The 27,864-nt window shown below is 40.8% G+C and overlaps 2 protein-coding genes and 1 long non-coding RNA gene across 31 annotated transcripts; 2 read left to right on the forward strand and 1 right to left on the reverse strand.

Annotated features, from left to right (window-relative positions):
* Positions 1 to 24,408, reverse strand: LOC107273672 (junctophilin-2). 19 transcript variants are annotated; one of them, XM_025091014.1, is made up of 13 exons: positions 23,179 to 23,284; positions 21,421 to 21,638; positions 19,909 to 20,363; positions 18,468 to 18,679; positions 11,768 to 12,063; positions 11,516 to 11,683; positions 10,305 to 11,420; positions 10,111 to 10,191; positions 9,631 to 9,845; positions 9,411 to 9,545; positions 9,079 to 9,337; positions 2,959 to 3,168; positions 1 to 2,805 (listed from the first exon to the last, which is right to left on the reverse strand). In XM_025091014.1, exons 3-13 carry the CDS (start codon positions 20,217 to 20,219, stop codon positions 2,719 to 2,721), a joined length of 3,090 nt encoding a protein of 1,029 aa, XP_024946782.1. In that variant the 5' UTR covers positions 20,220 to 20,363; positions 21,421 to 21,638; positions 23,179 to 23,284; the 3' UTR covers positions 1 to 2,718. The 19 variants fall into 19 exon arrangements, with proteins under 19 accessions (XP_024946782.1, XP_024946785.1, XP_024946781.1 ...); XM_025091017.1 differs by lacking the exons at positions 21,421 to 21,638; positions 23,179 to 23,284 and adding an exon at positions 24,265 to 24,408; XM_025091013.1 differs by lacking the exons at positions 21,421 to 21,638; positions 23,179 to 23,284 and adding an exon at positions 24,180 to 24,347.
* Positions 15,237 to 18,461, forward strand: LOC107273679. 5 transcript variants are annotated; one of them, XR_001539311.2, is made up of 4 exons: positions 15,237 to 15,363; positions 15,432 to 15,520; positions 16,998 to 17,323; positions 17,401 to 18,461. It is a non-coding gene; the product is annotated as an uncharacterized LOC107273679 (long non-coding RNA). The 5 variants fall into 5 exon arrangements; XR_003061615.1 differs by having other exon boundaries at positions 15,239 to 15,520; positions 17,401 to 18,048; positions 18,142 to 18,461; XR_003061616.1 differs by having other exon boundaries at positions 15,239 to 15,520; positions 17,401 to 17,781; positions 17,871 to 18,461.
* Positions 21,820 to 27,805, forward strand: LOC107273674 (cytochrome b5). 7 transcript variants are annotated; one of them, XM_025091033.1, is made up of 4 exons: positions 23,160 to 23,287; positions 23,394 to 23,479; positions 26,721 to 26,875; positions 26,981 to 27,122. In XM_025091033.1, coding segments are annotated over exons 1-4 (252 nt in total). In that variant the 5' UTR covers positions 23,160 to 23,278; the 3' UTR covers positions 26,983 to 27,122. The 7 variants fall into 7 exon arrangements, with proteins under 7 accessions (XP_024946800.1, XP_024946801.1, XP_024946798.1 ...); XM_025091032.1 differs by lacking the exon at positions 23,160 to 23,287 and adding an exon at positions 21,820 to 21,968 and having other exon boundaries at positions 26,721 to 27,805; XM_025091030.1 differs by having other exon boundaries at positions 23,264 to 23,287; positions 26,721 to 27,805.
* The last annotated feature ends 59 nt before the right edge of the window (positions 27,806 to 27,864 follow it).

Genomic DNA, 27,864 nt, shown 5'->3' on the forward strand with positions numbered 1-27,864 from the left:
TTTTCTCAATTATGATACAAGTTTATTGAATCACTGCTTTTGCAAATCAACAATGACAATGGGCCATCCTTTTCGGTCAATTATTAAATTCCTCCGTTTTTCGTGTAAATATAATATGACCATAATAATAATATATAATAATAACGAGATATACTAATTATAATAATAGTCAAGAGATAACAATTAAAATATATATATATAATTCTGAATGTAAATATATATATATATACACGTATATACAGATCTAAGTCAGCTCAATAGTACCAACTCAAGTTAACTCGTCCAATAGATCGATACGGCTGTACCGACGTCAGTTCGTTCGTTTGAACTAAAAGAGCCCTGCGCATATATATAATATATAAAAGAAATATATATGTCTATATATATGTATGCCAGATTGCTCAGTATACAACGCATCAACCGAAATTGGTCTTGTCGAAGGAATGAAATTGAACGGGCTAAATTCCGTTGATACGTTCGAGCCGAATTGTATACAATTTTTAATGTGTGTATATATATATATATTTCCCCATGATATAGCAAGTAAATAGTGAAACCAATTATTTTCTTACTTAATCGATAAACCTATTATATAGTAAATTTCACTTAATTCGTGATATGGTTCTCGCGATTAAATTAACAACGTTTTAATGTTAGAGCGTCGCCGTTCCACCTTTTGGACACCTACCTATACAATATCATTTCGCCCAACTAATATCAAATTCGATCGCCTCCCGTCAATATAATCAATTAATTAATTTTACAATTGCAATATATATATAATATATTTCTCTCGTGTCAATGGATGTGCGTATATGACTATGAATGCGTTTCACAACATGGTTACCTTCGTTTTTTCTACAACATTTCCACTTGTCCTAACCTCAAACCTTGATATACACTTTTTAAATAATTTTTCATCAGCTAACCCTGTCCACCCTGTATAAATAATTCACGTAACCCCAGGAAAAGTCTTGGCTCGATTCAACGAGCACAAAGTGGCACACTCCTTAATATATCCACGATTCTGGAAAGTCAAGTCGAATGTTTTCGCAATCCTGCCTGACTCCATTTTTATTCAAATTCTCACAATACATGTCCTTCCCCCGCATCCCCCTTCCGACCCCTAACCGCTCTCGTGCTCGAAACCTGAAGATGATGGACCTCATGATCCTCGAATCCTCTTAATTATCATTGACCAATTACATAGTGTCACCAGTCAACGAATATAACAAAAACAAGTCAAAGGACCCATTTTTTTGGATCCTGATAGACACAAAAAAATGCGACGATCCGATTCGAGGATTATCGGTCGAGATATATTTTTTTTCAAGATCACCACCTTCATCTTTTGGCGCACGAGACTTATGTCTAATGTGAAATGAGTAAGGTGAAGAAAAAAAGAGATAAATGATCTATATCATATATGTGATCAAGATCGACGTTGATGATTCTCATGATGGGGTAAATATGCGAAGGACGTAAAATAATAATAAAGAAAACTCGACTGGACTAGACAGCGACGTGCGACAGTACAAAAGTTTTCCGGTACACGGTTGGAAGGCATAGAAGGCACGCGATACCGTAAGTACACGTTAGAAAGCCAAAAAATCCACCCAGAAATTCTTTCGAAAATTTACTCGTCGCTAGACTCGTAGTAATTATGCTAAACACGCATACAGACGTATTCTCTCTTTCTCTCCATTTTTATTTTCACACTCTATCTCTCTTACTCTGGCCCAGCTCCCTGAAAACTCTCTAACTTTCGCTCTCGCGCATTTACACCTCGCAAAAGTTTCATTAAGTTTCGCTCAACGCCATATTGATAGTTAACAACAGTCAAGTAATAAATCCTATTTACCATGAAATGTTCGATATTTATAAATTCCCACGTCCCTAACGACGACAGTGACATAAGATCAAGTATTACGAAATATAATGATATATTTTACATATGCGTATATATATCAACATATACACACGTATGCTCGAACGTACGTTAATTAACTATATTTAATTATGTTTTTCCATTTGTCCATCCAAGACCTGCCCGGCCACCGTGAGGGCTCCCTTAATATTCGATAGTCTTATTAAAATATTCCGTGTAAAAATAGTATGATACACACGAGGGCAATTCCTCTCGGATTGATGCTGCGAAAGATTCACCCTCGTTTCAAATAATGCCGCTGCTCGTGGCAGATACAACAAGAATTCTCACGTGTCTCTTATCCTTATCACTCTACCCTCCCGCAACAATTTTACCTCCCCCCCCTCGTCAGACCTATCTTTTTCTTATCTTCCGTGCGCACCCACCCAAAATCTTTTCCTACACGTAGAAACCTATAGCGCCAATCCTTATCCAAACAATAATATTATCGCCTATAGTCGATCTTCCCAATTTCTCTTCAAATCTCTAACCAGCTTCTCTCCACGACGGTGCGTCGAACCTGGACGACAGGATATCGTCTCTCCTTACGTAACTCTCAGCTTCCCATATCTCCCCTATCTCGTTACTCCTCGGTGCCGCATCTCCTAGACAGTATCTCTCACTGTCAAGGTCGACGATCCTCGGGTCACCGTAGGACCGTCCTAAGAAACCCGTTTTCAGCGGTACATCCTCCGGAGTAAATAATTCCGGGTAAAAAAATGTCCGACGCCGCATTTGAGCGTCCTTCAGGTGACGTCCAGTTGACGGTGTAACGACGTGCCGGCGGGCTGCTACGTCAACAGCTTGAAGAACATCAATGCCAAAGATATATTGATGAAGAGGACCAGCATGACCAACTGCTGTCTTGAGAACCAGTCCTGAAGAGTCAAAGAAAATACGCAATTAGATAAATCCAAGCTCGTGACTATCAAAGGCATACTAATACTTGGTAAAAGAAAAGAATTAACCGGAAGTACCGGTACCTCATCCTGTACCGATTGACTTTTCCTTAATTTTTTCTCGCTACTTACTTTCACCTGAGGACTGACGAGGTACAGAAGAGGATTTGCCCGTAACCTCTGACTCTCGTCGATCTGCCGGCGTATCTCCTCCCGTCTCATGCTGCTCAGCACACTGACCTCTTCTCTGGACAAGGGCGAGGTCGACGTCAGCTGTATCGGCTGTGCTACGTCCGGCAGTGATTTCTTTCGTTGAAGGGGCATCGCCGCCACTGGCATCGCCTAGACAAGGATGGAAACAGAATTAAGTCATTAAACTCTCATCGAATTTCGCAGACTATTGGAAACGCGCCCATTTACTTATATATATAATTGAGCATCGATCGGTAGCTAGGTGATCTTTGGTACCAAAGCCAATTGTGTCTCAATTCCTTTAGGGGAACGATTGGGCTACTGCCAGATGGAGCACAGAGTTCTCTTAGATTATTTTCTTAATATTTAAAATCATTCCCTGTGTTACATATTTTATCTGTATTGTTCAATGAACCTTAAGAGTCCCAAGGACCAGTACTGCCGTACTGAGACATTGATTTTTTTAGCCTAAATATTCAAAGGTACTTTCCTCTTCTGACGTTTAAATTATTTTTTAACGCTTTTTCGATTTTACTATTCACATGGTCTGAGAGAGAGATTGATTATAGGCAATTCATTTGGGGTGCTCATACCTCGACGGGAGGCGCTACTATCCAGGATTCCGAAGCCCTTCGCGCCATGAGTGCAGGACTGCACAGGAGGGCTTCCTCCTCCTCGTCTGGCTCCGACCAAAACATTTTTTAACCACGTCGTGCACTTCGTTCTGAATTCGAGTATAGACCGGAAATGCTGTTTTTTTATCGCGAATTTTTTTTATGTGCTGATTCCTTATTTTTCGAAATTTTTTTTATTCACGAGGCTGTGCTGCAACCTTGATCAAGTCATTATCCGAGGATCCCATAAGGTGCGTGATCGGAATGAAATACCGGAGGAGGAGTTTAGTGCGACTCCTGATGAAGAAGCTAATCCGTCGACTGAACTGTTCTGCCTGGGCTAACCGAAATAGCTGCGCCCCACTATTCCCATCGAAATAGCTCATCCGACGTCGCGACGCTTTGGTAACACGGCGTCGCCAGCAAAAACCTTCCGTACGCGTATACGTGGCTCTTTTTATTTTGAATACTTGCAATTCCTTTCAATGTGCTTTTTTTTCTCGGGATTTCAACTGCGAGATTCATTTCGGAATATTTTTGGAAACTATAAAAAAAAAGGTTTTTTATTACATTCAATAATTTCGTGTAAACTATACTTTTGAGTAGCTCGTACTGAGGTGGGTGACGATTTTTCAAAATATAAGGCTGATTTTGGTTACTTCAATAAAATCTAGCTAGACTTGGCGCAACTTGGAGCGAATGAGTCACCAAGATGACTTTTAGTTCTCAAGCTTAGTACGAAATTCAAATATATTCAAGGCAATACCTATATATCGAATTTGGAGAGATTATCAAAAAAAAAGTAACTCAATACCAAGCGCTTCTTATGATTGCTACCTATTATTCTATGTCGAAATTTTTATTTTCGTTTATCACGAGTAAAGAAATTATTCGAGCCTTGTACTGTTTTTTTTTGTATAATAAATATAGAGTTTAACAGTTTAAAAATATCACGTGGGTCCTCACCTTCCCGCAAAATTCTGTACAGACCTACTGTATGTACATATACACATTCATCTCTCAAGAAATCATAGTCAGCCGGCTGCTGGTGCTCTTGTCTGCCAATTTTCTGGCAGAATTTCAAGGTCTTATTAAACGATAGTGAAATTCGTACGATCTCAGGAATTCCTACTCGGATTCATAAACTTAGACTCCTGCGTGGAAAATATTATTCGTTTCTTATGTATCCGGCTATAAGATCTACTTCAAACAAAGTCTGTTACAAACAGGACATGTATATTTTTCCTTTGACCAAAAATTCATGCTAGTAACTTTACGTGAACGTTAATAGTCAAGTTACGCGTTTAACATTTCTTTATTTTTTTTCTATCACTCACGGATTAGCCAACAGTAAATATTATCCGTGTATTACTTACATGGCACTAGTTAATCTCTACTGCAATTACGTTACAACGTATACATAAAATACAACAATGGACACAGACTTTAAAATGTCATTACATCATTTTAATGTACAATTTTACCTTACTTTAGTGCCGTACGAATGTAACCTGGAGGACAATTTGCTTGAATTGTATATCGTTACATTAATGCCGTCCGTTTGTACAACAAAGCCATTTGTTAACTAGCTTGTTTAAAGTATTCATAAATATACGATAACTCTTAAAATCGTATACGGAGGTTAAGTTTGTACGTGCACGTGTATAATAGATGCATTGAAAGACTGAAAGGCTCATGGAAAAATTTAAAAATCCGTAACTGTCATTTCTATCAGTATAATTTTCCCTTTTCATTGATCTGTATATAAAATCGACATGTCTCAGTAAAAATAATTACGTATCTTTCTTTTTTTTTGTTTTCTTACGTAAAATTCGACAATTTCGTTCCCTCCGTTCATTTCCCGTTTCGCCGTATTGTCGCCTGTCTGAATTCAGGTACAAGGGATAGGCCCCACGATAAATAATCTCCGTATAACCGTAATAAGATATCGAACGACACCGTCATCTTGTCTCATTATTCCTCTTCTTTCTATTTACACACAATTATCCAAATTCCAATGTGCATCCAGAGCAGGAGATTCTTTTCGGGAATCCTGAAAACGTCTGAACCGTTACAGACGACGACACTGGTGCTTCCCAAACACATAAATCCGTTAAAGGACTATCTAATCTCTAGAGAATGTTTATCGACTCTCGTATCACTCATTCCTTATGTACGTATTTATATTAGGTGTATATAAATAGAGGAGATCTGCTCTGCTAATAGACGAACATTACATAAGCAATAAAATCGTAATACGAAGGCAGCCCGTTGTTGCTTCACTGAAATTTTATGTACTGTTAGTTCGTTAGGTAGCCGACAGAGTGCGCGCGCAAGTTCGCTACACGTAAGGTAACGTCACGCGGAGAATAATATGTTTCAGAATTGCATGAAAAAGACACTTCTTTTGCTTAAACTTTTTTTTCTCTATGGTTTTATCCTCCCTTTTTTAAATTGGCACTTGAGATATATCGAGGCCTCTCAGGTAATTAAAATCGTACGTAACGAGTATGTACAGCGTGATGAAAAATTCTGAGATCAAACCCCTCAAAAAGTATGTCGCAGTTAATCCATTCCTCGAAGAGCACTTTCCAAATTTCCAGGATACATTCGTACGCTTATTAGTAATTCAAACCGATCGATTCGATTCGTCAATTCGATTTTTAATCTTTAATTATCTCTAGAAGATATTACTTTTTTGTTTAATAGCCCTCAACCATACTGGAATCAGTTCTATCACACACAGTATTAAATATGGTAGGCGTAAGCATGCGTTAGAAAAATAATGTCTTTGACGAAATACAAGGGACGAAAAGAACAAGGCGATGTGGAGGTGCGGATAAGAGACATTTGAAAAGCGCGCCAAAAGCCTTTTGCATTATTAAAATTCTCTTGGTAGCTAACTTCACGGATAATGCTCAGCATCCAATGTGTATATATCTACAAAAATCTAAATATACTGAATAATAACGTGTAACGAAACGCGCTTAATGTAACATACCGAGTATGTTAGTGCAAGTAAGAATAAAAAGAAGTAAGTAATATGAAATTCTAAAAGAAGATTAAAATTGCCATAAAAAGATTTAGGACAGAGATGCATTAGAGTGGATGGGATAACGACAGATTAAACTATAGTAAACGAGATTGAAAAAAGATTTCTTTTAAATATTAAAAATGGTCCCCGCCTCCACACAGCCCGCACAACCTTACCTTTCGGCATCCGTATAGCGAATCGCCGAACAATAATTGAGTCTTAGGAAAAAAAGAAGTCCCTAGTTTCAATTTAAACAATGAACAATAAGACGTTCCTTACAATTTCTTCTTATGTACACATAATATATATATATACATATATATAATATAAATATATATTATATATACACGTCTCCCTTATCTTTTGTGCGTGCGTATCTGTTATCAGGTATTTTTGTCCTTATTAATAATTACATTAAGTCCATTAAGTCATAGTAATCTCATGCGCTCATTAATTAACTCCCACAAGATGCTTTCGCACGCCACGCGGTATTAGTCAACTAATAAATTTTTTTCCTATCTTCCCTTTTTTTTCTTTCTCTCTTCGCTAAGAGAAACATTAATTCGGAGGGCATATGTTGCTTTGCCAGTGAAGGAACTCTGCGATTTATCTTTATTGTTCTCTTTGAGTGGTCTTCAAACGGAGTTTGAATGAAAGGGAGTATCTGAATATTCACTTTGTCTAGCAGTAAGAGAAAGTTTTAAGTGTTGAATAATTTTCCATAATTATATATATATATATATTGCACCTACTTTACACCCTTTTTGCCTTTCATATTATTATTATACCTTATGTTTTCGTCATACTCGATGCGACCTTTACAATGCATTTTCGCTACTTGTCCATAGTACGGGACACGTTTTGGACATTGACAGGACAACTCGGAGGCCTGTCGTCGCGGTAGCAATTATATCAGTATCTGCACGAAGCACTATATTTAGGAAGCGTCGCGACGCCCGGCGTCTAATTATTAAAGAAGACCATTAAACGCGCGTCTCTTTGCCGTTCTTTTTTATTTTATCCTTTTTTCTGCTCTCGTTACAAAAATAAATCTTTCTCCTTTATTCGTATCAGTAAAATTTTTCAAATTCGACTTCGCTCTCCCACTGGCGATCGGGTGATTAATCATTGAATCCTATAGGCGTCGCGACGCTAGGTACATTATGCATCACTCTTATTCTCAAAATTATTACCGCCACTACCACCTGTCAGCTTTTCAATTTCGCAACTTTCAATAAGAAATCTCGTAACATTAAGGACGATCATGAAGAGTCAGCGAGACACGAGGTATACGTTTAAGGAAGTTATCCTTCGTTTTGAGAATAAAAATGTTAGTTTCAAATTTCCCGCACTTTTTTCCTCTCAATTTTCTCTACGGTCGTCGCGACAAGGACGAACCGCCAAGGCGCGTTGGTCGCCAAGGAAACTCTATGAGAATCCTTGACTTATCGAAACTCGTTTCAGTCCCATGGATCTGGATTTTTTTTATTTTCTCTAGAAATTTTTTTTTTTTTTTTTTCTAAAGTACCTTCTCCTTTTTTTTTACATTATACTTTTCTCTCTCTCTCTCTCTCTCTCTCTCTCTCTCTCTCATTCCCATGCAACTCGCTTCGCTCTATTGGAAACGATCGTGCATATTATGATACTTATACTCATAGAGTTGCGCGGCCTTTTGCTGTTGCGGCGAAGGCGGGGACCGTCCGGCTCGCTTCCTGGGATGGCATGCACAAAACATAGCACAAAAAACGCCACACAGTTACAGAGACAGACAAATCGACAGAGAAATTAAAAAAGAAAAAGGGTAAGATCAAAAAATGTCAACTCGTAAACGACAAATGAGACATACCAGGAATGTATAGGGAAGCCATCCTATTATGTTTTTTAGGACTTCTATACAGGACATGTCTACACTATCTGTCATGTATTTACAAAAGATTGTATGAAAAAAGACAAATTAAATTCAGACTATCCAGTACGTTATAGATACGTGATAAAAGTTTCTTATTAAAGCGAGTATACAGGCATTAATGTTATTTTGAATTTCTAGACTCCTAAGTATCCTGTGAGCTATCCTACAGGCATCTTTCCGAATTATTTTGATCCTGCTGTTCTTGAGAATATCGACAATCAACGTTCGATTATACAGGGCGTGTCCGATTTTCGAAAATTCTTCCAGGAAACTACCTTGGTACCTTTTTACGTATTTTTCTTCTATCCTTCAAATCATCTACAGGGTGATCGAGTCATCCGATGACGCATGAGGTATGATGTTGATCCTCTTGGAATTGTTTACCGTTCTCGTCATCGACTCTATATACATTCTCTAACGTTTTAATGTACGAGAGTTCTGGTAACGCTGACTAGGACGATGTGGATGATTAATATATTAAATAAATCCACATAGAAACTCACCTTTGGTCCGCCGCCTCCTCCGCCTCCTCCGCCACCAGTTGCGACAGAACCTCTAGGCGAAGCTATGCAGAGACTCTCGGTGCGCTTTGGCTGACCAGGACTCGGCAGAATATCCTGGCCGAGGTTACGATTCTTCAGTAGAGCTCCTTCGAATTGTCCAGACGTCGGGACTGTGTACACAGGCGTCGCGGCGCCGCTACCTATCGCCGAGCCATTCAGAGGGGTCGCTGCTCGCATCATGCTCGGCGCCCGGACCGACCTATGTTAATAATTATATATTTAATTGACAAGTGAGAGCTTAATTATTTTTGAACACCCTATATACCCTGTACCTGTCAATGCTTTCTTGAGGTGGTAGTATAGTCTTGTCAACGGACGGCTGTCTAGATCCCGTTAATCGTGAATGCGCCCTGGCGTAACGATCCACGGAATTATCTCTACTTGGAGGTCTTTTGTAATGGTCCAACCTAATTAAAGAAATATGCCATTGGATCAAGAATATTTATATGAATAAAAGGTCAAAGAGCATCTTTTCTCCAATACAATTATTACCTGTCATTCAGAGTTTGACTTATCCCGCCGGTAGCAGGTCTATCCTGAGGACTGAGAATTCTGCTGTTTCTTCGTATACTGGTAGAACTCGGTGGTCTCTGCGGATCGATTGGACCATCAGGTTGGTACTGCTGATTAGGTTGCTGTTGCCCATAAATTTGCTGTGGGTTGTACTGATTCATCTGACCAGGTCCATATTGATTTGGTACCGTCGTCTGGGAATGATTATGTTTTCATTAGTATCATTTTTCACGGCTATCTTATCACACGTGAAGGGTCACACCGATCGGGGATATAATTTTCATGACTAAACGGGAGTAATGACATAATTCTTTTTTTTTTTTCTAACAAGATGCAGCAGACTCTCTGTCAAACGTGCTATGAAATATTATTTTCTTTTCTAATATTCAAATGGTTAAACAAAGGGGGTTGTTTTTGGGGGTGCAGTCGCAACGTGTCTTTCGACATCAAATCGCTTACACCATAAAGCTGTGCTCCAAATTGATTCATTTGGGCCAAGGTCATTGGACCATACATTACTGGAGGTAGTGGATACAATATCTAGAAAGAAAATTGCGAAGCATTCAAGCAGACTCTGATAAACTCTTAGGTATATATAAGTACTAAATAAACTACGCTGATCTAATCATCAGCCAATTATTATTTGTCATTACCTGTTGATTCGGATATCCTTGCTGAAACTGATTTTGATATCCCTGAGGTGTCTGCTGGTAGCCAGTATACTGCTCAGACTGTTGACTAGGATTCTGATAAGGATTCGTGCCATATTGACTGTTCTGATTGACATACTGATTTGGTCCAGACGGATACTGATTCTGTGGCGACTGACCGAACTGATCTTGTCCATAATGTTGTCCAGGAGGCTGATACTGACCAGGTATACTATTTGAATAAGGATTCTGCGTCTGGGGCAGCTGATGTGTCTGCTGAGTGTACTGATTCTGACTCGGCTGATATTGATTCTGATTTGGTATAGAATTCTGCATTGGCATCTGACTCTGACTGGATGTCTGATTGAGAAGCTGCGTCTGATTAGGCATCTGATTTTGAATCTGATTCGACGTCGTATTCTGTCCCAGCAATTGATTCTGCGCCGGTTTCATACTGGCCCTACGAATAGATTGTGCTATAGATGACGCCACGTTGCTGGGACTGCTGTTCGGTACACTTCCTGGTGGCTCGGTGGTAGGTGGTTTAGCAGGTGGTGATGCCTGATCGACACTGGCCGTCTTGTGCAATATACCCTTCCCAGGCATTGCGTCCTGGGGCGGTGGAACGTACTTTGGAATTTCACGATTTCGCAACCGCTCCAGGCCCGGCTGCCGAAAATCGGGCGCGAATTGCTTGGCAGTCTGCTGAGCAACCTCGGAATCATCCCTAGCATTTTGAGCTGCTATGTCAGCCAGTTCAGCCTTTCCTCTTGCCGTGGCGGTTCTAGAAATGGCTATGTCCGCCTTCTGCAGGGCAATCTTGCTGGCTCTTTGAGCAGCGCTCACAGCGGCCTCTATCCTTTCCCTGAACTTCGCCGAGCGTATCAGGAACAAGTGTTTCTTCTTCTGGCTCGTTATCAGCACGTTGTTCTTGTACTTGCCCTCTTCCTTGCTACCATCCCTGAAGGTGGTCACGCCGTAACCGTATTTCCTGTTGTTAAACCACTCGCCCTCGTATCGCAGACCATCGCTCCTCTCTGATATACCAAAACCGGTTCTCTTATCGTTCTTCCATTCCCCCAGGTAGGTTTCCGTAACCGAAGCGTCCATTTGCTCGTCCTGAAAGGATAACGGATAGACATCAAAATCCTGGACCATCCACTTATCAATTTACACAACGGGCCAAGTCAATTTTAATAAACCAGATGACCAACCTCGATAACGAAAGACGCATTGCTGTCCGTATGAACCGACGCGGATGCTTGACTCTGTGAACTCTCGGTGGACATCCAGGACGCCGAGCTGGCATTGCTTCTAATACTACCACCTGTTCCACGTTTCTCAAGATCACTGGTACTCTTCTGCTTGCGTATCTTCAAACCCTAAAATCACACCCCCCATTCTTATTCCATCCCCTAGGTCCTATAAACTGTATCATAGAATCACAGGAAGTTCTCAATACCCACCGAGAGTATACCCTTCTTCAAGGACTTCTCCGTAAGGCTCTTTCTTCGTGCTGGCTGATCATCGCTCCGTGCCTTGAGAACAAAACCACCCCGACTATCGTCAACCCTCCGATCTCTACGGTCCGTTGGTTCAGGTGTTGGTGCAGTAACAGGACCACCATCAGCACTCCGGAGGGACGTCAACGACGCCCTGACCTGCTTCGGTGGTTTATAATGAGAAGCAAGGCCAAAGGGTGCACTCGCCCTTACACCATAACCGTGTCGCATCCCTCTCAACCATTGTCCCTGATAGGTACCTGTGAAGAAAATAATCAGTCAATTAATACACTGAAATTCTCACTTCTCATACTTAACCCAATTTTTCATATTGCCCAAATTTGATTATAAAAACTATTAAAACTATTGGTCTTGCCAAAACATTACCGCATTTCAAAATCACCGTTATGAATCACGTCCAAAGATACGTCCCACGAATATACATATTTATATGTATACCTACGCAGAATCCCCTGAGAAGAATGACGGGGTGGATACGTAAACGAGATTTGACCGACAACATTTTTTTGTACATTCCTCATTCTCTCCACAACAATTGGGTAGACATTTTTCTACCGCAGCCATTTCCACAGAAACTTGACTAGCACAGAAACCTTATGCAGAGTTTATGGCGTGATTATTTTTAATTTGTACTTTTTCTTTTTCATTCAAAAAACAAATTTCTCATTTTTCATAAATCGTGCCACGGTACGAGTCGTCGTGTAAATTCTAAATGAATCCATCCAGTTTACACGTGTCCTCTTGATTTTCATAATTCCTTTATCCAGCCTCCCTTCCCACTGACTGCCTTATCAATGGCTCTCATCGTTCGGAAAATACTCCTGTGCGAACCGGCCTTAACGATCGTCGTTCTAACGTGGCGCATGCTGCGCGACGTTGCAGGCTACACTTGCGTGAGCTATTCAGGTCAACTCTTCCTCGTCTCTTGGTAAAGCTTATGAACAAAAAGTTTCTCTTCTCATTCTCCCACGTACTTTACTACCCGACAGACGTAACGTCTCTGTCGCTCCAACAGATTGAACGCAACATTATAAATTTCCAATATCAAGCTTTACCGAGAGCATTTAGCAAATTGCACTCGGAGACTCGAACAGCAAAGCTACCCGTCAAACTTCGTTTGACAACGAAATGCAAATTACATGAAGAAAGTTTAAAAGCTAGATAGGAACATTGTATGCGTCTCGATCCTTTCGCTCTTATCCATTAATTTACAATAGTGAAACGCTTGAAATCCAAATTCGTATAATCAGAAAGACTGTTAAAAAGCCATTGAACATTAATCTGTATTGGAACAAGTCCATGACGACCCATGGAGACCTGACCTGTGTCAATTATCGAGATCAATGTTCACAATGGCACCAGCCAATACAATATACCGCGTGTCGATAAATTACACAATGACAATTACAAAGCGCTATATTTCCCTTCAGCCGTTAAGCGTTTATATAAGGGAGTCTAGTAATTCTTCATCCCCTGGAATCATCGAAGCAATCGAAAGTGAAGGCCTGATCGATATACCTGCTAATTAAATCTAACGCTTCCCGATAATGCTGCCCGCTTCTATCCCGTATCACGTCTATTTGCTCTTGGAATCTAATACACAGACAATTAGGGCCTGGGGTTAAACGAACATTTCGTACGGCACTGTAACGCTACATGGCACTGGCTGGTCCGCCTGAAATAGCGCGACCATCTCGACAGTCGTAGTTGGCTGCACGTGCATTGGAAATGGCAAGGTGTGCGTGAAAATTAGCCGTGCGAGTGTATTTCGGTCCGCAGCCTCCACCAGATCGTCACTGACTGCCCCACGAGACTGTTGGTCAATTCCTATCCAGAGCAGAGAGTCCCAGGAGATGATGGCAGGATTGGCAATAGAACTCCTTGCGGTTTCAGGCCTGACACCTCAAGGATTAGACTCTTTTAAGGTTGCAGGATATGATCGTGGGATAATCTGAAGAAAATTTTTTAAATTTAATACAGATATATCAAGTTCAAGCGTCTGAGATGATAAGGGTGATAAATTGAAAAAAGGGAGGAGGGTCTTTGCTTGCAATTTGACAATTCAGTGATTGCCCACAAGTCTCTCTCGCGCTCAGGGTAGATATAGAAAAATTCAAAAAATGCTTACTTGTCTTATGTGAAACAATTTTGATTTCACGTAGCTATTGACGTGTATTTTTTAAATGGGGAATGGTTGCACCATTTTATTTTGCGCTTGAGAAGCCTTCGGTTGGGCACACACCACACATCTACAAAAAATTCAAACTTGTCTTATATGAAACAATATCGATTTCACGTAGCTATTGACGTGTATTTTTTAACTGGGAAATGGTTGCACCATTTTATTTTGCGCTTGAGAAGCATTCAGTTGGACACACCCCACACATCTACTTCCAGCTTGAGGGGTGTGCTTTCATGAGAACTAAACGTTTGACGATGATCAATAAGATTTTTCACGTGGATGAATCCATCTGAAAATTATTTATCTTTTTTTTAAATATATTTTCATCGATCTCATCCTCGTTTGATTCATCCATCACGTGGCTATCAAGCGGGTCCTAAGTTTGCCAAGTTGAAGATTGAAGCTGTCGAACCGATGGAATTCGAAATTGAAAGCGTAGGCTTTGAAGATCCGGCATAACCCCAGTTATAGGTTAGGGTTACTATTCTGTTTGATGAGAAATACACGGGTGCGTATGAACATACGTGTCGTGCGTGTTTTATAAATAAGAATATCGGGAATGGCCCGTGGGTTGAGATCGCTGGTTTACTCAGTCGATTCGTTGTTTATCCGAGAATACTCGGTCCATTCATTTTACTGGGAAATTTCGTGAACCCTTCGTGCCATTTACGAACTCGACGATAGGAGAAAGAGTTGACTTGGACGGAGAATCTTTCTTTCCATCTTTCTTCTTCCTTTTCTATACCCCCCCCCCGCCCTCTCTCAGGCCCTCCAAAATCTTCGAAATATCACATAGATACTAAGCCACTGACGTCCGTGGCAAACTGACAAGATCTAGGAGAAAGTTCAGGAAGAAAATTAGTTAAATATTATAACAGAATATATCAATGACGACTCACCCCTAATTTTGGATCCATTGAGTACTTGGTCTTTTTTGCTATTTATAAATACTGCCATATGCCACGAAGAAATTGGTGTACAGCAGTAAAGGTATAAGAAGGCCAGCACGATGGATAAATCAGATGAAATTAGAACGTTTAACTTTAACGTCATTTTAATTAGTCCTCTCTCTCTCTCTCTCTCTCTCTCTCTCTCTCTCTCTCTCTCTCTCTCTCTCTCTCTCTCTCTCTCTCTCTCTCTCTCTCTCTCTCTCTCTCTCTCTCTCTCTCTCTCTCTCTCTCTCTCTCTCTCTCTCTCTCTCTCTCTCTCTCTCTCTCTCTCTCTCTCTCTCTCTCTCTCTCTCTCTCTCTCGTAGCTACAAAGGGACTAAATAATTTAATACGAATATATTAAAACTTTAAGGGATGTAAGAAATTTTTTGCCAACTTATTTTTTGATCTATAAACCAGCTACAATCGTAACTATCTTAACCTTAAGAAATTCAGTGAATTCTTGGTCGTGTTTGACTGTTTGACTTTTTTTTAGTGTACGCATTGCGATCGACTTTCCTATTAAAATTTGAGAGGGCTTGAACGACGATAACGAGACATGGAAATTTTTGTGACGACGGGGTGGTAAGTCTACGCTTAATATTTATGAGGGTCGAAGGAAAGAGCAAGTGCGCCGTAACGAGTTGTATTGAGCGATTCACCCTCGGACCACTGGCGAACTGGTAGAACCGAAATTTTGAAATGACTGGTGACAAAAGGGTTGAGCATTTGATAAAGGATGAAAATTGGGTAAACAAGATATCGTGACAAGTACAGATACGTGAGACGAATATTATTTCATGAAGTATGAAATTATTTGGTTCTTATTAAACGAGCACGGAAGCCTCGGTAGAAAATTCGTATTAACTTTCTGTCTCATTGGAACACTATGTATACGGTTAAAAAAAATTACAATTTACTCGTGAATAACTGACATTTTACTGTTTCCATTTCGCCCTAACACTCTTCTGCGTGCACCTGTACGATTCCGTAAGAAATTCATTGAGAAAAATTTTAAACGTATCTCTACGCATTGAACTCTGTATCGGATCAAGGTCTCCTCCATTATACACAAAAATAGATATGCAGCTGCGCCATTTTCATTGATCAACAACGACGCCTAATAATATCCCGGTACAATTGTCCGAGGAATTGTAGCAGACAAAATAATAACTGTTCAATAGGCAAAATGCGTAACAAAATCGTAATTCTCAATCTACTCCAATGCTACACCGAACGACGTCCATCTCGAGTACTTGTGGAATTTCAAGCACAGCCCACGAACAGAATCGTCGAACAGTAGAAATATGTCAATCAGCCACCTACTCATCGGTAAATCCAAGAAATGCATTTGTACTATTTCCACAAGAGTTCGAAGCGCAGCTCGAGAGCAATCAGTTCGGTTATAAATAAAGCGCTCGAGAGCCAGCAAGATGAAATGCAATAAAACTTATCTGCTTGGTCCAGGAGAGTGAAGTGTGCGCTATTCCAAGCCGATCTCAAACAGCAGCACACTTTTATATCACAGCCAAAACGGATATCCGTTATCAATAATGTGATTCCTCGATGGTTCAGGAACTCCTGTGGTTCTCAGAACTGTTTTTCACGAGAAAGATCACTGACGACAATCTTCATTCCTTTCCTTATAGCTAAATGGATGTGTCAGAATAACAATGTTTCGTCAGCCATTTGAAATTCCGTACGTTAAATAATTGTTAGATGCGCACGTTGCCAAGCACGGTACAGTGGAGCCCTCTGTGGATCGTCCTACGTACTAAATATCCGAATACTTTTATCCTCCCTACAATCTTCTCTACCATAGACAGTGATAATTTCTTATTTTTACTCTACCGTACAGATTTGGAATATTCATCGATTAAAGATGGCGAATTCGCGAGGCACGTGCGACTCATGCGAAAACCAGGTGACTCGTGACGATAATGTGTATCCGGAAAAATATGCGCCCATTCCTTTAAGCTCTTGATGCGGACCCGGCTATTTCCGTCTTCGCGCTGTCCGCGATGACGTATGCCTAATAAAAAAAAAATCTCCGGCTTCTAAGGTTCTAGGGAAGTTACGAGCTAGTGGCCAGGACGTTCCTGACTGATATTACGGAGATATCCCGACGCCAGGAACGCAATTGGAATTCAATCAGATACTTGACATGAAGTACATACGCTGATCGCCGGCAATGAACCTACATAGCCTGACTTAACCTAACCTCCGCTGCAAGGCTAAAATCATCTATACGAATGACAGGAGTGAGGATGACTTTGATTGGGATCAATATACATTGACATTCCTCGATACACTCTCGTTACACAAAGTAAGAATACTTCCAGATGCAATTTTATCTACGTTATCGATCCCAACGAACTCCACGTCGATGTAAGAACTTTTAATGATTTTTTAATTTCACTAAACAAAAGTTCCACTGACATCTTTTTTCCATTTATTCCATCCAGGATAACCGGGCTCAAATGTTTCGCAACGTACAAGAGTCTTTTATCGTGTACGAGTATCTGGAATCATCAAGAACATTCAAGAGGATCCTCTCTCGAGCGAATACGATCCTGAATCTCTAATCTAAAATCACAGCAATAATCGTGTACTCAAGGGGTTCTTATTATTCCACGAAACGTCCTGACCTTCGTGACGCTATTTCGACATCGGGAGAAAAATATAAAACGTGAATCCACGTGCGTCAGAGATTCTAATGATCGCGTGCTCATCAAACATTTCAACCCCCGTTTTAACGTATCTTATAAGCAGCTCACCTTGGATCCCAATCTGACCCCTTAAAATTCAATGCTTGTCCCATCCCTGAGGGATACGACATATCCCCGGTAACTTGACAATGGCCAAAGTTTTCACCTTGAATTGACATCCGAAGGAAGGAACACGATGTTGAAAATCTTTTTAAAAATTCACACAGGATACAATGGATGGAAAATAATTATGATTGACCGGTTGGCTGGCTTCCTGGGACATGGCACCGAAATCCGAGATGATCGACCGTTACGTCTAGAGTTCCCGTAGACACGTGCGAACAGCACGCGCGTGTTATATACATATATATATATATATAAACACAGCAGCAAATGATAGCAGCGGTAAGCCACTCGATAAGGTCCAAACCTTTTCCTTTCACTTTGAACCCTTCCTCATCTTCGACTCACTCTCTTCCCACGTGTTACGTCATCTAGATCCAATGCTCGTGCCAGCCCCACCTACAGATGCTAATGCTAGCCATCTTCAAGTGATACGCTTCACTGGACGAAATGAATGCCAGAGCAACTTGTGTGTAAAATTCAAAGCATCGAGGACATTTCTGTGAGGGGTTGGATAGACAAGAAGGGATAGGTAGGATATAACCAGGGTATGGAAAAACGAGTCAAGGGTAAATATTGCCAGGATATAGCAAAGTCAAGTAAAACCGGATGTTCCCTTTCCGGTTAGTGTCATGGATCTTGGTCAGAGGGTGCCTTTTGCCCGGTATTAAAGAGGAAAACGAATTCAAGAAGAAACTCACCGCTATCGGCGTAGGTCTCCGAACCGTATCCATCCTGAAGTCCACTGGCCCACGTACCCTCGTACCTCGCCGTAGACGTCGTTGATTGTCGCACCCCGTAACGACCCTTATATCCCTGAGTCCATTCGCCCCTGTAGAGCCAACGACCACGAGTCTCCATACCGAGACCGTGACGTTTGCCATTTTGCCATTGTCCTTCGTACGCTGATCCACTGTAATCAAACAATAATAAGCATGAAGTTTAAATATTGCTACAGATTGGATAAGGTGAAAACAAGTCCTTTTATTCATGATTAAAATATTTTGTTTACCAACGGTTGAAACGACTCGTTCGTGCCTACCGAAGAAGTAAAAAGAAAGAAAAAACGGTAAAAGCAGGGAAAATTCTGGTGACCAGCGTTTGATGCACTTCTTCGATTCGATTATCGTTTTATACAATAGTTGACGCTGTAATAGTTTGCTTGCTGATAATAAAAGTGCTACTGTCTGCTCTCAAAGTGATCTTATAAGGGAAAATTTATAATTAGAGTTCTCGAAATGACCGTTGACGATTTTGTGAAATATTCAATTGTCTTTAATTACAATATCAGTTTTGTTCATTTTCTTTTCTGTTTAAATCAAGCTACTGTATACGTTTGACATCTCTAGTGGAATTAATTAAGGATCTGTGTCCATTTCTCTGTATACTTTTGATTTAGTAAAAAGTTGAACATTCCTGCATTTGGACATTCTTTCTCTGACACAGGCGATGAACCTAATTAATTGATCCAACAGGCGAACAACGTTAAATTCCGACATTAAGAGAAGCCCATTTATCTAGGTCGAAAATGCCCTAGCTGGGGAACGTCATTCCGAAATAAAAAACGAGCATTCTATTTTTGCCGATGGTTCTAGAATTCAGATTTAAGAGATTCGACCGAGATACACAAAATAACGTGACACTGTTTCCGAGATAATTTGAAATAAATAATTAAAACCGCCTTTCCATAGGAAATTTAATGACAGCACGAATACAAAATTTCTACCGAACGACACATCGCATACTGATAAGAGAAATCATTTGAAATTCTCATCTCGAGGTTCGTCAAGAATTTCCAATTTTCCACGGTGATTATCTCTGACGTCCCTGAACGAGGTCTAGTCGTCGGAGTCCCAGTGACCTGGACTCGGCATCGTCCTTGCACTCGGTGTCCCAGTTTCAGGGTGCGAGACTCCCACCCATCCAGAGGAAGCAGGATACGTGTCAAGGTCTCGCACCTAGTCCCCCTCAATCGGGATTCTCGCGTAACGTCCATGAAACGGGAAAAGCTTGAGGCTTCTGCCAAACAAGCTATAACCATCTGCTGGTCGTGCGTCAAAGAATAAAGCTAGGCATACGTGAAGACTCATAGGTAGACAATAGCGCATAGCGTAGCTACATATATATAAAGTATGAACTCACCTGGGCCAGGTATAGACGCCAGACACTTCGAAGCCATAGTGCCAGCTACCGGAATAGGCGCCCTGCCCTTTGGGTCCAGTGCAGACTCCGTGACCGTGAGCCTTGCCATCCTCCCATCCTCCGCAATAAGTCCCACCGTCGTCAAAGTCAAATCTGCCTCCATTGACCTGGGCACGATTTGACGTGGTGGTACCGGTCGCCCCTGGCTGAGCAGGACTGATCCCACCGGGCTGGGACACCTGTACACCACCAGCTATCCCGTTGGGGGCACCAGGGGCTTGCTGGCTTTGCTGGCCCTGAGGCTGTTGCATGTCGTTGCTCGATCGATCCTGGTGGCTAGGCCTCGATCGCGCTTCGTCCGTTCGTCCGTTGGTTCGTTGCTCGTCAGCAGCGCGCCTTCACCACGTGTTCCATCGTCGTTGCCTCGTTTATCGGGCCTTACGAGCTCCGACTTTCTGGAATAGAACTTCCGTTGGTGTTCGTTGACGTCGTGAACGCAGGCACAACTGTGGGTCTGATCTTCAGGATTTTCATAGGATTATTAATAAGAACGATTTTATTGAAACGACACGAATCCTAAATCTACGAACCATGATCCCACGAACGTTATAATAATGAGGTTAAGAATCGAACGAGAGCATCTTTCGCGAACAGAGAGAAGCTGTACGCCGTTGTACTTTGCGATAAAAATATTCTGCGATAGTCTAAAAATATACCGCAATGTCCGAGCATTCCGCTCCGACACAGAGCAGTGTAGTCCGGGATGAGTTTTCCTCGTGTACCCGACAGAAAACCGTGCCAGAAATGGCAACTCATGAGAAACGGGATGAGTAACGAATACAGAGTAAGAAATGAAACTCTTCGAAATATTTCAACAACAAAAATACAGCAGCCCGCGCTAGCTGCAAGGGAAAGGAGGTAATACCGAGTGATAAAAACAAGAAACGAGAAAGACGAAATTCAATCCCGTAGGATCAGACCCCTGTTTTCAAAATGTCCGCTATCACTGTTCCCATTGGTTCACTTTCGTCGTATTTCCAATTCTTATATATTCGTTCTCGACGCGTACACGTCGATTGTGAATCATCCTCAAAGGACTACGTTTCCACGTATACGTATACGTCACTGTCATCCTTCACGCACTTTTTTCCCTATGCCTTATTAGAGGTTAGATAAAAATCTCGTCTAACAGCGTCTCCAATGGCGATGATTTTAAATAAACCTCTGGTCGCTAATTTATACGTAAATCCCATGTAAATCCACACGCACAAGATCGGTAATGTGAAACACCCTTTATATTATCCACTCTTATTCCTTTCCCTTCGACTCATCATTCATGCTTGTCGCGTTACTGTCGCGCCTTGCGTGCGCACCCTTAAGCTTACATTTTACACCACCTACGTGTTGCACTTCGCGCCTATCTCATAACCTCAACTTTCACGGCGCAACTTGACACCTACGTTATACTTATACCGTGTATACACTTTCCTCACGTACTCTCTTTCTACGTACCTAAACGCACCCGTGCATGCGTATACGCGGGCCGCACGTCCCGAAGACGCGAAGAGAACACCCGCGATGTGATGGAGTCGATGCTGCCGTCGCCGCGCTGCCACCGCGTCTAACGCCCGTTACGCAACGCTTCTATAAGCATCCGTGATCTGCTCGGAATGTGGTCTTCTCGGCACCACCACCACGAGAGTACGTTTCCGAATTGTCCTCCGAGCTTCCTGGACATTTTTATATGGCTACGTACTCCTGGAGGATCCGATAAAGGATACGCAAGCTGAGACAGGACGTTTGGTTATGCATAACCTAAATTTGACTTGAGCTGACTAGCCGGACATACGAATTGCTTGGCAGTTCAGTATCGTATAGAAAGTACCAAGTTAACCAAAGTTACCAAAGTTAACCATAATTCATTGGTAAAAATGTGTTTTTAACTGGCTCGGTAAATATTTTAAGAGTCATGGCTACAGTTTTTCGTACGAGAGAACCTGGGACAACGTAAAGAGATTAATGCTCGTAGAAGAAAAATCGTCTGATGAATATCCACACTGGTATGTAAATTGCTTGTAATACAGTTTCAGAGTGGATTCTTGTGAGTAAGAGAGAGAAGGAAAGAGTTATGCGTCAAAGAGAGAGAGAGAGAGTATCCCATAAAATTTAAGAAATTTCAAAGAACATTAGAACCAATCTATTCGTACGATTGCTGTACGTTAGAATGAATAGTGTATATAAAGTAATAATAAGATGTATAGAGAAGCTCTCCCGACTGTCTCTTTGCCAATTCAATCCAAATTTGGGTGTGGGCAGGTCGGGCCGATTCACTCTACGAGGATGTCGTGGTTACAAATACTAGATACTCGTCTTCTTAGAATCGTTGGGGACTTAGCTAGTAGCAGGGGTTCACACCTCGTTGGAGGCTACAGCCGTTAGCTAGGTGGCTAAGCTAGCTAGCTAGCTAGAGCTTCTATTTTTATCATGGGGTAGCGAATTGTTCCCCGTCCCGTTCACGAGACGCAGCCAGTGAGGTCCGCAGCCGCGCGTTCGCCAATGCGACCGGGTTCAAACCATTTATAAATAGTAGGAGTCACAGCGAGAAAATCAGCAAGGATGCCGAATACCACGCGCGTTATCGTTACGCCTTTACGTTTGGTTAAAATGGTACCAATGTACTGCTATGATCTACGAGAGCCACGACCACGATATAAACGCCAGTAGAGATACATCAAAATATAGAATCACGAAGGAAAACACGATAAAATTAAAACGTAATTCCTCGATAGAAAACGATCAATGAATTTAATTTTAATTGAATAAAATATTAATTCAACAAGGTATCGGTTACTGTAATTATAGTCCCCATGTGTCAATTCGCTTCGTCTAATGCTGCAATTCTTTTTTGCATCGTCATCGATCGTCGTGTTTCGAGTGAAAATATAAAAAGATAAATTGTTCAGAAGTTAACTGGTAAACTGGACGATACGAACGAAGGAGCACGTGAAAAATAATGAATACCTAGTGCGCATGCGCAAAGGGAATTCAAAAGTGCAATTGGATAACGGTCGGAATCGACGCGTACGAACCGTACACGATGGACTCGTCTTGTGAGATAATTTCATCTAACAATTCTCATGTTTTCTCTCTCTCTCTCTCGCCCCCTCTCTCATTTCTCTCCCACCATTGCACTCTCTGCCTCTCCCTCTCGCGCATACGACAGGACATAGAACAGTCCAGTTGAGTTCACATTACAGGATGCATTCTCACCTCGTTCGAAGCCCAGCGTGTTTATTTAGATACGCGCTGCGAGAGACACGAGCATTTAACAGTGAACCTTTTAGGCTTACAGGAGCCACCATTTACGTGGATGAACAACGTCTGTTGAAATTAAATGAAGAATTCACTTTTTTATTTATTATTCTTCTGAACATGACGCGACCAATCGCGTTTTTACTACCATCCACCATTATCCCTTCTTACAGGCAGCATGTGGGATACGAGAGACAGGCACGAGGCGTCTTCAGGATTTATTCAGTAGCGCCAGATTTACGTGTACCGAAGAAATAAGGTAAGACGACGCTTGGTAATATCTTTACGACTTCGGGGCGCTCCGTGACTCGTGGAAACGTCCAATAGGTAGAATCGAAGACGCCGACCGTCTTTACTGAGCGGATCCTCTTTTTTGTTTCCCCTCTTACCGACTACGTTTACACGACGGTCTTAAACCGGTTTAGATAATACTGATATAAAATAATTGACCAATTCCAAATATTCCTTAGAAGTAGAAATTTCTATTATTTGTATATCTCTTTAGATCAGTATTAACTAAACCAGTCGAAGACCGTCCTGTAAGCGTGAATTGGTACACTCGTGGCTTTGTTCACAAGGATTTCGTTAGGACGACGGGTGGCAGCGACGAGGACGACAATAATTATATACCGAATAGCATGATCCTTTCGGCTTTTGTTTTCTTCGGTTTATTCTTCGTATACGTTCCAGTCGATATTTTTTCTTCTCAATTCCTCCGTTAACCAATCACGAGCTTGTTTTCGTCGTGTACCTATGCGGACAGTAACGTATACGTGTAAATCGATTCTTAAATAATGTGTGACACGTGCATCTTCTTTCCTTCCTTCTTTAATTTATCGCGCACTCACTTCTCGTACTTTTCGCTTTACTAACTCGTTACGTTTATATTACACTCCCGTGGATACGGACACCGCCCGAACGCGGAGGAAAACTTTTATAGGAATTGCCTTTAATGATACCCTGGTTACGTCGTGTTGCGTCGCGATGCTCTGGCATCGAAGGGCTGCTATATATATGTGTCTGTGTGTATATATTTTTTTTTACTTTCGGCGTCGACTGCCTCGGAGGATAGGGTCGTGTGTCAGGGTGGTGGCATGGTTGCGACTACCTCGGCACTGCCCTCACGGCGTCGCGACGCCTCGCGTCTCTCCTGAAACACATGCGCTGTTCGATACCAGCTAAAGCTCGTGTTCCATTCAGTCAGTACGAACGGAACCGACGCGCTGATGGCGAATTGTTTTTCTTCTTTTTTCTTCATTCTTACTGATTACTCAATTTTCTACTTTTTATCGTATGGCCACTGTTACCTCCTTTCGTTCCGATTATGTATCTTCTCGTTCAATCAACGACCAGAAGCCATTGAGAAATACTTCATGAAGTAGTCAGAATGTTTGGGTAAGGTACGAAGACAATTTTGGTCTCCTTCGTAAAATTCTTTAATATTCGATTGGTCTGTCGATGCTTATTAATGAACAGTAGGAATAATGTATAGTAATAATTTGGTACCAAGAATTGAATAGGTTTTGTAACGAGACCTTAATTACTTCGATGTTAACAAAGCTGTCTCTGGTCTCATCAGCTTCTTCTGGCATACTCCTTTTTTTCTATCCAGAACATTGTCGACAATCACGTAACGACTGTCATAACCTTTTTTATAGAGATTTACCATCAGGGCATCTATGCTCTTGCGTAGCTTAACGCCGGATACTGGAATGAGATTACGATGTATAAAAATATCTATTCTCAAATGGATCCTGCGGATGTTACTGTACTTCATCCAATAGCGACGATCCATACCTTCTCGAGGGTTTCTCGATCCATTTTTCTTCTTTCCTGCAAAAGCGGCGAGAAGTAACGAAACTTCGACCATGCTCTGCAATGCTTCAGTTATCGACGCCCCGAGTAATCGTTGATCAGTCGTTTTCGGTACACGCTTCGGCAATTGGCCGCTAGATCGCAGCACCGTCTACGGCCTTTCCACAGCTGACGTCTATACTTAGAACGAGATACCCTGCTGAAGCCTATATTCGATCAGCTGTTCCCCTTTTAAATTAATACATTGTATCTGGCATGCTTTTAAGATTTTGAAAAAGGCAACAAGTTTAAAGATTATTTTTTTTTTCATCATAGTCATTAACGTTCTGGATAAAAGAGTGAGAAATTTTTGTTGGATCCTCCGCGTGGTCTTGCATCGAAGTTCAATATGCTGATGTGCTGAGTAAAAAAACTTTAAGGGCCAGAATTACGAAATGAACAACAATTTTTTTCAATGATCCTTAAAGTAGTGTCATCGGTATTTGGACCAAGCAAGTGACAATCTCGCGATCACAATACTAAGACCCTTGCTCATACCCCTCTAGACGGTTAATAGCGATTATAAGAGAGAGGTATGAGTAAGGGTCTAAGTCATTAGTATCGATATCGAGGAAAATCGTAGCATAGCTTGATAAATATTTTTATTGAAATCAAATGTCAATTAATCTTATCTATTAAGAAACAATTCAAATCCACTCACAGGTTAGTCCTTTCGTAAGACACGAAGATTTGAAGAGGACATTAAAGACTTGACCTATTGCGTAAAAGGTAATCTATAATCTATAATCGTGAAACATGTTTTCCGAATGGAATTTAAGTCAATTTGAAAAAACAGTAGTATTTTTTGTTTGTTTAAGAATGACGTACATTAGTTTGTCACATACTGTTTTTGCTCAATCTTATTGCAACTTGTATCAGTGCCACAACATCGTCGTACAATATATTTCAGAGTGCAACAAGATTGAAGTAATCACGTATTTTTCGGAATCTGTTACTTGAATAACAGTTCTAACGGCGATTTTGTAGCAGCGTAATGATACAAGTATTCTAAACTCTGAACCTGAGAATGAGAGTAGTACGGTTGTTATGAAAACGGGAAAGTGGGGGATGTCGTATATAATAACATACGATCGGATATATCGAGTTATTTCTTATTTTGTGAGATTACAGTTCGACGGATTCAGAAATTGTGAGAGAAGAAACCAAGAGAGAAGTCTTAAAGTTAGGTTACGAGGAACTGGAATTGATTGGTAAATTTTTATATTTCGGTCGATTCCCCCTTTTATTTTTGCACCGCGTGATGTATTGAGAAAAAGTGTGAGAATAAATAAAAAAAAAAAAGAAAAATAGTGGGTAAGTGTCAGGTTACATCAGCCAGGAGGCACGACCCTCACGCATGGCTTCGGGTTTCAACTGGTAATAGAATTATGTTCCCTTACTGCGAGAAATTGATTTTCCTTAGCACCTTTCTCAGTGCAGATCGCAATGTCTTTCGAACAAGATCATAAAGTAGAGACATCGTCCTCGTACGTCTTTAGTACAGTATATTATTGTATAATTATTAAAATATAAATTTCAAACTTTATGACAGTCATCGTAATACAGTATAACGTAGATAATACAACTTTTGGTATGATTTTGTATCGTTAATTGTAAAAGTGAAATTTGTATTATTCCGCTTTTAGAAAAATGTTGAACGTGCGCACTCTCCCGGATACAACGGGAAACAGAGGAGCGGATCTTCTGAGAGTCTCCTTGAAGGTTCAGTCGTTGAGTTTGGATGAATCCGAAAAATTCGTCGAGAAACGGAAATCAGAATCCTCCGATGTCCAAGACAACTGTAAATCATCCATTTTAAAGATTATATCCCTTGACGAAATCGCTTGGCACGATACACTCGATGACTGCTGGTTCGCCATTTACGATTACGTTTACGACTGTACAGGATTTGTCAAGGATCATCCTGGAGGTCTTGACGTTATCCTCGAATACGCTGGTAGGGATGCCACTCTGTCCTTTATCGGAACGGGACACTCAAAATTCGCAAAGCAGACCTTAGAGAAATATCTTATTGGCGAATTGCCATTGAACGAGAGAATTTATCGTATTCCTGGAGGTGTCAAGATAACAGGATTTTGAAGATTACAAGGGAATTCATTGTCAAGAGGCTGCTTTCAACAGCGTGAACAATTTGACCTGGCGGTATATATGTTATAAACTTGATCAGTGAATTTATGCGTGATAGATATTGAACGTTTTCTATAATATTTATACATTTCGTATTTGTTATGAGACATACAATTTTTATTCGTTCTGGTATCAGTTTTGCTCGCATGATAATGCGACTTTTTATCCCTCTTTTAGAAGTATTTAACCTCTACTGGGTTACATCATGCGAATATGGGTGATGACTATGCAAATTAGCTTAGACAAGGCGGGACTCTTGGGATGGAGCGTAGGATAAGTATAATTTTAATATAATATAATACGTGCTGCTCGAGACAATAGCCTGGGTTATGTTAATTTTAATTTTGTAATAATTCGAACCTTGTGTGTTACATAACCGTCGTAGATTAAAATCATCAGTATATTTATCATGTACTTAATGCTCTTGACATAAACAGTTAATTTATAAGATATTTCATACAGCACGTAATCTATCTTACTTTTTTTCTACTGTGTGATATCTAAAATGTGCATTCGTAGAATTTTAATATTGAAGTATCATTAGCGTCATGGCAGTTAGTAATAAAAGTAAATGTGATTGCAATTAAATGAAATCAGTATCGAAGGCGATGTTCTGGGTTTTATCTTTCAATTATTAAACAT

Source organism: Cephus cinctus, unplaced genomic scaffold (assembly GCF_000341935.2).
Source record: "Cephus cinctus unplaced genomic scaffold, Ccin1 Ccin1_scaffold1780, whole genome shotgun sequence".
In the NCBI taxonomy this organism is placed as follows: Eukaryota; Metazoa; Arthropoda; class Insecta; order Hymenoptera; family Cephidae; genus Cephus; species Cephus cinctus.

Coding starts and splice junctions, on each gene's coding strand:
- LOC107273672 (XM_025091017.1), bottom strand. CDS start 20,219: ATGCAACAGCCTCAGGGCCAGCAAAGCCAGCAAGCCCCTGGTGCCCCC. Junction 9,546..9,630: donor AGTCAAACTCTGAATGACAG/GTAATAATTGTA, acceptor TTCTTTAATTAG/GTTGGACCATTACAAAAGAC. Junction 2,806..2,958: donor TCGTCAGTCCTCAGGTGAAA/GTAAGTAGCGAG, acceptor TTGACTCTTCAG/GACTGGTTCTCAAGACAGCA.
- LOC107273674 (XM_025091030.1), top strand. Junction 23,480..26,720: donor ACGTGTACCGAAGAAATAAG/GTAAGACGACGC, acceptor TTCCGCTTTTAG/AAAAATGTTGAACGTGCGCA.